General features: G+C 46.2%; 1 protein-coding gene across 1 annotated transcript; it reads right to left on the minus strand.

Moving 5' to 3' along the window:
- Positions 1 to 520: 520 nt before the first annotated feature.
- On the minus strand, positions 521 to 7,803 carry HDDC3 (HD domain containing 3). The gene is made up of 4 exons (XM_018571741.1): positions 7,635 to 7,803; positions 5,181 to 5,236; positions 3,323 to 3,563; positions 521 to 732 (listed from the first exon to the last, which is right to left on the minus strand). The coding sequence occupies exons 1-4, from the start codon at positions 7,750 to 7,752 to the stop codon at positions 602 to 604; spliced, it is 546 nt and encodes a 181-aa protein (XP_018427243.1). The 5' UTR covers positions 7,753 to 7,803; the 3' UTR covers positions 521 to 601.
- Between the last annotated feature and the right edge of the window lie 4,478 nt (positions 7,804 to 12,281).

The following is a 12,281-nucleotide window of genomic DNA, read 5'->3' on the forward strand; positions in this document are numbered from 1 at the left end:
TCCCTTGTCACTTGTGACGAGAGAGCATGGAGCCGGCTTCCCAGCCAATCAGGAAGCCGAGCAGCGTGTAATGACGCGATGCTCGGCTTCCTGATTGGCCAGAAAGCCGGCTCCATGCTTTCTCGTCACATAGTGACAAGAAGCATGAGGACGGCTTCCCTGCTAATCGGGAAGCCAGGTTGCGAGTCATTACACGCCGCCTGGCTTCCTCAATGGGACTTTCGGTATCAGTATTTGGTATCGGCGAGTATCGAAACAAAAATATCGGTACTCAATACCGAAATCGGTGCATCCCTAGTTCATTCTGAATGGCACCCAAACACACCTTCTGACAGACGTGTTGCAGCGCAACCATGCGCCAACGTGCTTTGGGTTGTGCTGCCAAAATATGTTGCATGCACCATTTCTGGGCAGTCTAACACACTGCACATTAGTGTGTAGCCTTGCCTATACTACCAGTCAATTTGCAAGTTAACATAAGTGTATAAATCTAAATCTAATAGCATTCTGGCTCCTCTTGTACAGGCACTGCATAGGTTGTGCAATGGCATGAAACTGCAGTCTTTTGACACCCGGACATCCAAATAGTCCGTCTGTGGAGTTAGGCCACAACCCCCCTGTCTCTGAATAGCTTATCCAGGTTTTGCTCCATGGTTGTGTTCGTGCCTCGTAGACCGTTTACCACCTGGAAAGCCCACTGGAAATATTCTTTGACTCGTTTCTCTGACCACCCTACAAAACAAAAAATGTGTAGATATAACAATGACAACATATTATACTGGACCTGTCATGTTGTTATTGACATTAAAATGCATCGATTAGAGGGTGGCGAGTTGACCAAGCTGTATAACAATTCCTCAACTTTTGGGATCCTCAGTCTGTCCAATACAAAGAACTTCAGAGTGTTTGTTTTCCTGAAGCTGCTTGTATCGGAGTAGAAGGCTTCAGTGGGATATAAAACATGAACTGTGGAAGAGGTTTGCATGGAACTCTAACCGTTTTGCTTCTCCGAGCTTGCTTACTTTATATGCGCTCTGAGTGGCCATTTTTCACATAGACCAATAAAATGCCCATTATTGGTTTAATAATCCAAAATAACCTGGCCCACTCTAAAATGTATCATAAGGTAACTACAGGTATTCCTCACTTAACGACCGAGTTCCGTTCCTACGACCAGGTCGTTAAACGGATTGGTCGTTAAGTGAGGAACTCTATACAGTACTATTCTGCATTAGTACAGTACTGTATAGCGTTGCCGATGTACAGTACCGAACAGTGTACTGTACATCCGGCAATGGAAATACTTACCGAGACCTGCAGTGAAGATCGGGGGATGTCACTTCCGCCGGCGACCCGTCGCACTGACGCTGACGCGTAAGGTCGGAGGTCGATCGGCGGTCCGTCGTAAGTGCGAGTGGTCGCAAAACAGGTAAGTCGGTAAGTGAGGAACATCTGTACAATATTGAAGAGCACGAACATTGTTCTTTTTCTTCATTTGTGATGGGGGGAAAAAACTGAACCCGTTCTATAGGGAGTCAGATGTAAGCGGACATGTCCCATCCCATTTTTATTTGTGGACCTGAATGGACTCGAAGTAATTGGATGTAAATGGACACATAATCGCTTATATCTAACTTCCCATAGACTAATATTGCATTTATGATTAGGTCCACCTGAAAAATTGGCAGGCAGATCTGATTGTAACGACGTGTGAAAGGGGCCTTAAGGTGCCCATACACCTTACGATTTTCTTATGCGATCGACTTTTCGGCCGATAATCGTATGTGTGCATTGCAGTGTCCGACCGACAGTACTGTACAATCGAACGACTTTTGCCGGTCAAGCATGTTTGAAAACTTTGCTAGATCGTACGATTGTAGTAAGGTTGCTGGTGTTTCCGTCCGTCAAAAGTCGTACGATGTACACTGCGTTTGCGCTAACGAAAGTACGGCAAATCAATTACCGCATTTCGTCCAGGTGCTTTTCATTAATTACGGCTAAATTAGTCTTGCGGTCATCGGGGCAGGATGGGGCTGCCGTACGAAAAGTTTCGTCTGATAAGTGTAAGGTGTATGGGCACCTTTAGGCTTCATGCACATGGCAACGATAATACACGAGTCCAGGTGCGTCTGCAGCTCATTTCTGAACACACCTGGAAGCTTGTAATACTTTGCTATGATTGAATGCACACCTAGACATTTATCAGCATCCAGTCTAGCGGAGTTTACACAAACCAGAATTTTCTGCGTCCCAGGACCGTTTAGCCTGGCTCAATGCAGGTCAACGCACTTAAATGGGTCTAGATGCATCTAAATGTGACTAAACCCAGGAACATCTAAACACAGGAAAAAGTGAATTGAAAAGCATAATAATTGTCTATACTAGGAGGTGCACCAAAATAGACATTTAAAAACCGAGACGAAACCGAAAAAAATAAAAAAATTGTCAGGCCGAAACCAAAAATTATGTTATTTACATTTTTAAAATATTTTATTTTTTATAAACTTTTTTATTGTTTTATATTTTTATTAAATATTTTCATTTTTGACTTCACTTTTAGGGGCTTCGGGGAAATATTAGGGGTCTAAACAGATCCCTGATATTTTTCTTTTAAAATAGAAAAAGAGAACACGGAGTCCCAAATCTCTTTTTCTGCATCCCCAGTTATCAATGATCAGGAATCCTCTGAGTGTTCCTGTTCATTCATAAATTAAGGACATAGTGTGTTTACTATATCCACAATCATGAAGGAACAGGAGGAGATGTAGATCACTTCCCATTCCTTCATAATTGAGGATATAGTAACCATACCATGTCCTCAATTATCTACAAACACTCAGCGATCACTGAGTGTTTGCTCTCGCTCTCCTCTCTGACACGCTGTCACAGGAGGCTGAGCGAGCGGTGCGGGGAGGAGAGCTCAGCCTCCTGTGACAACACGGTCTGTCTCCGCCCACACACCGCTCTGCCAGACTGTGATAGGAGGCTGAGTGGTGTGGGAGGAGATCGCAGCATTCTCCTCCCACGTCGCTCGGCCGGCTGTCACTTTCTCTCCTCCCCACTGGGACACAGAGCAGCGCCCAGCGGGGAGGAGAGAAACCTGGGATGCGTCGATGTATCGGCAGGAAAATTGCACTTTCTGCATTTAACCAAAAGTGCCATTTTCGGCCGATATGTTTCAGTGGCCGATATATCGGTGCATCCCTAGTCTATACATGCAGGTGACCCGTGTGCATGAGACTTTATCCTTATATACAAACAACCTCAGACAGAGGATTTCTAGAAATGAATGTGGCAATTGTATGACCGGAGGAATACTGACCTTTCGGAGTGCTACGGTTCAAGTCTCGCAGGTTGTACAATTTATCGGCTAGTTTGACCAGCTTGGACTTGTGGCTGCACTGGGGTGCATGTTCGATCTGCTGCTTCTTCCTCTCCATCCTCGGTAATGTCTTATCATCTGTCACCTCCTCCACAATCTTCCTGACCTCCAGTCCAAACCTCTCCTCGATTTCCTGGAACGTTGTGTGCGTATCTTCCACCGTATCATGTAGCAGAGCTGCCTGGAAAACAGATTCATAGGCGGGCTTTCGTGATAACTGATAAAATATATTCATACAGATGTGTAGGGTTTCTACATATGAACATATTTAGTATATTTAATAAACCTTTTATGTTTATTTAAAGCAAAACTCTGGGCAAATCAAATCTTATCCCTTTCATTGGGGCTACCCCCGCACGGCAAGGGATAAGTGCTCCTTGTGTCCATGAACCTTAAAAAAAAAAAAGGTAGGACTCACCCAAGCCTGCGTTGTCTAAGGTCCTGTGAGTTTATACAGTATAGAACATGAGGACACCAAGGGACATTCCATCACTGGAGCAGAGGAGGAGGCAAGGGCTGAAGGAAACAGTGTAGGAGCCAACCAGGATTGCAGTTTGGGTGAGTATAACTTTATTTTAGCTCCCTATGCAAAACATGCACTTAACCCTTGCAGTACGTGGGTAGCCGCTGCAGTCACTGTGTGGTTATTCTAACAGCTGCAGGTGCCGCCTGGGAGAGATTCCCCTATACACACTGCTTAGGGTGGATGGGGAATCAAGTGGTTTTTTTCTCAGCCAGAGGGATTCAATTAGAAAAAAAGCCCAGTGCATGGCCAGCTTAACATTGCCAGGGGTACTTACAATGGCGTTTATTTCCATCATTTATAACAAGATGAATATATATTACAAGCAGTAGGCCCAAGCTGTCTTTTGTCATTGATGTGATCAGTTATTCCATTCATTCCTATAGGGGACCCATCACACTGCACAAATGCTCAGCAGATCTGCAAATGATTTTAGTTTTAATATATTGCCTAAAAGGTGCCACAACCATAGGAAGGCCATCCTGTAATCAGATTATGGTTACCAGCTCTTCACACCGTGTGATTTATTCACAAAATCTGATAGAGGAAGAGTGATTTCCGATCATGCCATTCCATTTCACCATTATTAGCACTCCTACCAAGCTGATGATGTGTCTCATAACTGGAAGGCAAACGTTATCTTTTACATCCCCTTTCCTGAGAATTTCCTAGAAGACCATGGAGAATGTATTGCTTGTTTAAAGTGACACTAAACTATGCGGTCACCTTTTTATCCCATAGTCCTCTTAAGGGTCACGGGAGGACATATACTAACTTCCTCCCGTGACCATGCTCAGTATATCGCGGGCTACTGAAAGCGCTGCAGCCGGGACGGATCCCGACAATGCTGTCGAGATCCACCCAGCTGCGTGAGTGACAGCCGGCTCTGCCTATCTAGAGGCAGAGCCAGCTGTGCCTGCCCCCTCCCCCGTTTGTTCTTCCAGTCAGCAATGGAGGATCGGAGATGGGAGGGGGAATCACTACGGGCAGCGGTGAGTGACAGTTCCCGCTCTCTGCAGGGAGATGATCGGAAAGTGAGCGAGCGACGGTATGTGTTCCCGATCTATAGAGCCGACATGTGACAGTGTCATTGTCACACGTCGGCTTGACCTATGAGGTTGAGTAAAAATCACTTACCTCATAGTTCTCCTTTAAATCTTAAACATGTATTCAAGTACTTTTAACTCCTGAGTTTAGTGTCACTTTAAAATGGTAACAGAGATAGAGCACAGGGCACTGCATTGGCCATCATGTCACATTTACACACATCTTTACCTGTAGCACAGCTAGATCACCGACTCCAGCCTCGTGAGATAATATTCTAGCAACACCTAAAACATAAACCGGTACAAAAGGTGAAAATATATTGAATAAAATAGAGGGGAGACTTCCCCCTCATCACTTCCTCTACTGTATACACTGACCATTTACGTGCTGTCAATCACTTCCCATACAGATGAGAACCCCCCACCCCCATCATCTGTAGAAATGCTGAGCAACAAACCCATCTCTACTTCTACATAGCGCTTTTTTATGTCATTCAATATAAAGTGGATATAAACCTGATAAGAAAGATGTAATATATTACACCTTCCATTCCTTAGATGTGGTGGCTGCAGTGAAGTTCTGGCTTTTTCCTTTATTTTTACCTGTTGTACCTGCTAGTGACACATTTCCTGTCCTAGGGTAACAAAGCTCACCCACTGAACTGTATCTGTGGAGGGGCAGCGTTGTCACTCTAGGACAGACGTGTTTGAACTACAAAATGCCTCCCTTTCGCCTTCTATACACATGACATAGGTGAAGGTGTTCTGTAGTCCACAGAGAGGGCAGAGAGCAATGCTGTCAACAGAGGCAGAGAGCACAGGAAGTTATTCTTGGCAGGATCAACAGATATTTGTTTTTGCACTTATTGAACAGATATGACAAAAGCACTTCCGATGGTATACTTTATAAGTAATAATATAAATTTAATTATGAGGATTTACATAGTGGACTTTTACAGGGTTATTCACAGAAGGGTGAAGAGTTTGGAGAAGGGAAGAGAAGTGAACAATCTAGGACAACATACCCGAACTGGAAACATTCTCCAATTCAGCTCATTTTCCAGCTCAGCTATGTTGTCCTAGGTTACTCACTTCTCCGGCCTTCTCCAAACTCTTCAGCCTTTTGTGAATAACTCTGTAGCCAATCATAGTTTGCAGTGGTGCTGATCATAAGGGTGCCCACACACCTCACGATAATCGCGGGAAATCCCGCGATTGCACGATTATTGTAAGGTGTGTGGAAGCCGTGCGACCTCTACTACTGTAAGGTCGCACGACTTTAAACTTACGAACATGTTTCAAAACCCGCCGAGCATCATACGATGTTTGGCGGGTGTGTAGCATGTTCGTAAGATGAAAGCCAGACAGGCCGGTGTGCGCAAGCTCACACTGCCTGTTCGGCATTGCGGTCATCGGAAGCCCGCCCCTCAGGGGGGCGTGGCTTGCGATCATCGCAAGTACAATCTGCCTGTCCAAGATAGGCAGATCGTACTTTTTTAAAGTACCTTACAACCATAGCAAGACAAAAGTCTTGCGATGGTTGTAAGGTGTGTGCCCAGCATTACACTGACTACCCCTAATGCTACCCTAACCCTAACTCGTATACTTAACTGCAATCACTTCCCTAACACTAATCATAAACTAGATCTACAGTCACCTCAGCTCCAACAATGCAACGTCTGAGAGCTCGCCTGCCAACAACTTGCACTACTGTTTCCCACCGCATCACATGCTACTGTGGCACTGTGTGTTGCACTACAAGCTCCTGGGAGCTGCGTTGGGGCGCCATACAAAAATCAGCCGTCGCCTTGTCTGTGTTCAGGGAGATGCATACTGCCCTGTATGCATGCAGCCACTCGGATTCGTATATATTTGCTTATTTATAGTTGCAGCCACTGATTTCTACAGGCTGTGTGCCGCTTACCTGTCACCGGTAGCCCAATACATAAGGGATGGTTCAGTCATACACAGCTCATGTAACATATGTGTGTTTGTGGCAGAGAGTAGCAAGTGCTGCTGTACTACTGTAAACGCAGGAAAAATGATCAGGGAAGGGTAAACTAGGATTAAATATGGGTGCAGGATAGGTGATTGTCGCTGGACGCAGAACAGATACATCCAGCGACAATGATCTATCCCGAACCACGAGTAATTGTATCATGTACGATTTCATGAGGACTGCCACTGACAGATGCAGCCGCTGTCACGTGTCATTTACTTGAATGAGTACAGCGGCAACATCTGCATGGAACGACTGGCATTCCTGCGGCAGGAATCTGCAGGTTCTTGCGGCAGGAATCCCAGAACGCCCGTGTGAATGTAGCCAAATCTTACGCACAGAATTCTATTTTCTCTAAATGCAACCAAACTGAACACACCTACATGCAGGTAAGTGCACAGTGTGGCTGGTACCATTGAAAGCATTTATACACATTTACAAATGTCCTCTGCGTGCATGTATGTCACTGCCTGTGTGAATGAGTTCCACAGCTACATAGGGGGGAATCTAACAGAACTGGAGCAAACAGAATCTGGAGCAGTTACCCATGACAACCAATCAGCATCTCTCTTCAGTTTGCCCAGGTAAGCGTTGAAAGTGAGAGAGAGAAGCTGATTGGCTGCAGTGCAAGTCTGCTCCAGTTTGGATACAATCCCCCCAATGTGTCTAATATCTGTAACTAACCTATGGGATGGTTAATATAAGGCGTCTCTTCTACGTCCTTCCTCCTCTGCATCTTGTGCTTCTCAGCTGCAAAGTGTGCTGTGTCTAGGAGGAGGGCGACCTCGGACATGGCTGTCATTGCTGTGATAGGAGATGGAATGGAGACAGGGAAGTGAGTGCCGTGACAGCAGGAAGTGGGCGTGGTTTATTCTTTAATAGAAGACACAGAGGGAACGCCCAGAGATAATGGGGATCGTCTACTACAGGCGATCAATGCTTGCTGCAGTCACCCAATCCATGGTGTACATCCACTCCGGTATTTCTTGTATCCCTCAGTCTTCACACGCTGACCATGTGATGGCTTTACTCCCCCAACAATCGGATCAATTCACTGAACCAGGATAAGGAGCTTTAGCTGCGGTAATGTGACTGTAATTTACAAATCTTATTGGACTTAGCTGAAAATAACTCAATAAAGGAAATGTATCAAAACTGGAGCAGGGAAAATCTGGTGCAGCTCTGCATGGCAACCAATCAGCTTCTCTCTTTCATTTTCAAATCCTAATTGAACAAACTGAAGAGAGAAGCTGATTGGTTGCCACGGCAACTGCTCCAGCTTTTGATAAATTCCCCTGAATATGTTTTTGTATGGCAAGGTGTGCTGCGTTCATTCTAATTGGGTCAGCAGTGCATCTTAACGCATGAAAAAACACACCCCGGCATAAGGTCACCACCTGTCCTGGGTTCCCCTGGACGTGTTTTGAGACCTGTATGTGCTGTGTCTGGGTTTCTGGACTCAAAACCCGGACTGTCCAGCTGGATCCGGGACAGGTGGCAACCCCACACCGGCAGCATTATTGGCAATGCAGCGAACTACAATGCACTTCATGTGCAGTGTGGTTTTATGTTGTTCAGGTTACATAGATACATAGTATTTGAGGTTGAATAAAGACTCATGTCCATCAAGTCCAACCTATTGTATGTGTATGGTCCTACTGATGAGTAGTATGTATAGGTCCCTGTGTGTTCTCATCCTTAAGAGTACTTGTACCACTTTATTTTACGGTCTCTGAGGAAATTGTCCAATCGCCTCTTGAACGATTCCACACTCTCAGCCGAAATCATAGCATGCAGCAGCGAGTTCCAGACCCTGATCTAATTGAGAAGAAACCCCTTCGCCACTTGTGCTGAAATTTTTTCTCCGCCAATTTTAGGTGGTGGCCTCTCGTCCTTGTCATGGAGTTAATTGTAAAGAGTTTGCTGCTAATGTTGCTATGGGTGCTTGGGCAGCTACTCTACATGTGCAATGAATGGCTCAGCAACACAACACACATCGTGTCATACAGTAACATGCATTGCGGTAATTCATGGTAAAACGCACATTTTAGGGTATGTCACCACAGCACATCAGTGGGAATGGGCCCCAACACAGGGCCCCCTGATGAGCAATGAACCCTCTCATTACTGGTGGCTGTACACAGTCCACTGTTTCATTACCAGCAGCTTCCTGGCAGCTGGACATGATTAACCCTTTCATGACTGGGGGCCGGCCATGACTAGATACTAGGAATGACCCCCATGTGACCAGCAACAGCCCTCTGGTACCGCTTTGTATTAACCAGCCAGGTGCCTCCCACCTCACAAAACTAAGTGCAAGGTACCAGGCATCCCACAATTCTGTCTGCAAGCCTGCTAGGACCTATCCAGCTCCCCTAGGTAACTAATAGAGGAAGCATTTTCCATAGGTGGCACCACATTTGATTGCTGGTTTTAACTATAAATGTGACTCTGGAATTTTACTGGCACCATTGAGGATCTCGGATAATATTTTCTGTCTCGGCAATCTATTGTCCCTGGATATAATCCCAAATATAAATCTTTCCCCTCCTGTCCCAACTCAGTGCCCTGCAGATCTCATTCTTCCCCTCTCCCTGGATATAATCCCAAATATAACTCTGCCCCCTCCTGTCCCAACTCAGTGCCCTGCAGATCTCATTCTTCCCCTCTCCCTGGATATAATCCCAAATATAACTCTGCCCCCTCCTGTCCCAACTCAGTGCCCTGCAGATCTCATTCTTCCCCTCTCCCTGGATATAATCCCAAATATAACTCTGCCCCCTCCTGTCCCAACTCAGTGCCCTGCAGATCTCATTCTTCCCCTCTCCCTGGATATAATCCCAAATATAACTCTGCCCCCTCCTGTCCCAACTCAGTGCCCTGCAGATCTCATTCTTCCCCTCTCCCTGGATATAATCCCAAATATAACTCTGCCCCCTCCTGTCCCAACTCAGTGCCCTGCAGATCTCATTCTTCCCCTCTCCCTGGATATAATCCCAAATATAACTCTGCCCCCTCCTGTCCCAACTCAGTGCCCTGCAGATCTCATTCTTCCCCTCTCCCTGGATATAATCCCAAATATAACTCTGCCCCCTCCTGTCCCAACTCAGTGCCCTGCAGATCTCATTCTTCCCCTCTCCCTGGATATAATCCCAAATATAACTCTGCCCCCTCCTGTCCCAACTCAGTGCCCTGCAGATCTCATTCTTCCCCTCTCCCTGGATATAATCCCAAATATAACTCTGCCCCCTCCTGTCCCAACTCAGTGCCCTGCAGATCTCATTCTTCCCCTCTCCCTGGATATAATCCCAAATATAACTCTGCCCCCTCCTGTCCCAACTCAGTGCCCTGCAGATCTCATTCTTCCCCTCTCCCTGGATATAATCCCAAATATAACTCTGCCCCCTCCTGTCCCAACTCAGTGCCCTGCAGATCTCATTCTTCCCCTCTCCCTGGATATAATCCCAAATATAACTCTGCCCCCTCCTGTCCCAACTCAGTGCCCTGCAGATCTCATTCTTCCCCTCTCCCTGGATATAATCCCAAATATAACTCTGCCCCCTCCTGTCCCAACTCAGTGCCCTGCAGATCTCATTCTTCCCCTCTCCCTGGATATAATCCCAAATATAACTCTGCCCCCTCCTGTCCCAACTCAGTGCCCTGCAGATCTCATTCTTCCCCTCTCCCTGGATATAATCCCAAATATAACTCTGCCCCCTCCTGTCCCAACTCAGTGCCCTGCAGATCTCATTCTTCCCCTCTCCCTGGATATAATCCCAAATATAACTCTGCCCCCTCCTGTCCCAACTCAGTGCCCTGCAGATCTCATTCTTCCCCTCTCCCTGGATATAATCCCAAATATAACTCTGCCCCCTCCTGTCCCAACTCAGTGCCCTGCAGATCTCATTCTTCCCCTCTCCCTGGATATAATCCCAAATATAACTCTGCCCCCTCCTGTCCCAACTCAGTGCCCTGCAGATCTCATTCTTCCCCTCTCCCTGGATATAATCCCAAATATAACTCTGCCCCCTCCTGTCCCAACTCAGTGCCCTGCAGATCTCATTCTTCCCCTGTCTCTGGATATAAAACCCCAAATATAACACTTTCCCCATCCCTGGCCTGGACGCTTGGTGCTGCTCACTAAGATATTGTGAGCTGTGGGCGAGAGGCAATGGGCAGGCACAATCTGAGACCAGAGTAATCAGAGCACAGTTTCTTCCCTCCACTTCCTCTGCCTGCAGCATTAAAAAACAAAGACAAGTTGAGAAGTCAGCGAGGGAGGCTGACACTAGAGGGGTGAGAAGAGCCAGCGACTTAGGTGGACTATGGATCATATGACAACTGTGGGGAAGGAGCACTGTGTATGGTCTGCCTCTACTACACTGAGAGGGACTCGTCCTGCTTCCAAGACCCGATGGGACCCAGGCCCTGTATAGACGGCTAGTTGCACCCCTCTATCGATAGCCCGGATTCAATCTAAAAGGATACCTGTTATCTTTGCATTGACCGGTGTCTTGGAATGCTGCTGCTTTTTACTGCAATATTTCTATTTTTCCAACCATTAATATTTAAACTTTTGTTTTGTTCATTTCTTTAGTGTCCCTTAAAAGTAGCTATTGTTGAGTAAACAGGCCGATAGAACAAAGTGAAAAATTGCTCTGGTCCACGGGGGGTGTACTTGTATGAGAGATGAACTGGTTAAAGTGACACCAAACTCAGGAGTTACATTTGGAGTGTAGATCTTATTGGTGATATGGATACTGAGGAGTGAGGTTTATGGGTGCTGGGGTGTAGATATTATTGGTGATATGGATACTGGGGAGTGTGGTTTATGGGTGCTGGAGTGTAGATCTTATTGGTGATATGGATACTGAGGAGTGAGGTTTATGGGTGCTGGAGTGTAGATCTTATTGGTGATATGGAGACTGAGGAGTGAGGTTTGTGGGTGCTGGAGTATAGATCTTATTGGTGATATGGAGACTGAGGAGTGAGGTTTGTGGGTGCTGGAGTATAGATCTTATTGGTGATATGGAGACTGAGGAGTGAGGTTTGTGGGTGCTGGAGTATAGATCTTATTGGTGATATGGAGACTGAGGAGTGAGGTTTGTGGGTGCTGGAGTATAGATCTTATTGGTGATATGGAGACTGAGGAGTGAGGTTTGTGGGTGCTGGAGTATAGATCTTATTGGTGATATGGAGACTGAGGAGTGAGGTTTGTGGGTGCTGGAGTATAGATCTTATTGGTGATATGGAGACTGAGGAGTGAGGTTTGTGGGTGCTGGAGTATAGATCTTATTGGTGATATGGAGACTGAGGAGTGAGGTTTGTGGG

The sequence above is a fragment of the Nanorana parkeri genome, unplaced genomic scaffold (genome assembly GCF_000935625.1).
Source record: "Nanorana parkeri isolate BGI_ZX_2015 unplaced genomic scaffold, ASM93562v1 scaffold42, whole genome shotgun sequence".
Classification (NCBI taxonomy): Eukaryota; Metazoa; Chordata; class Amphibia; order Anura; family Dicroglossidae; genus Nanorana; species Nanorana parkeri.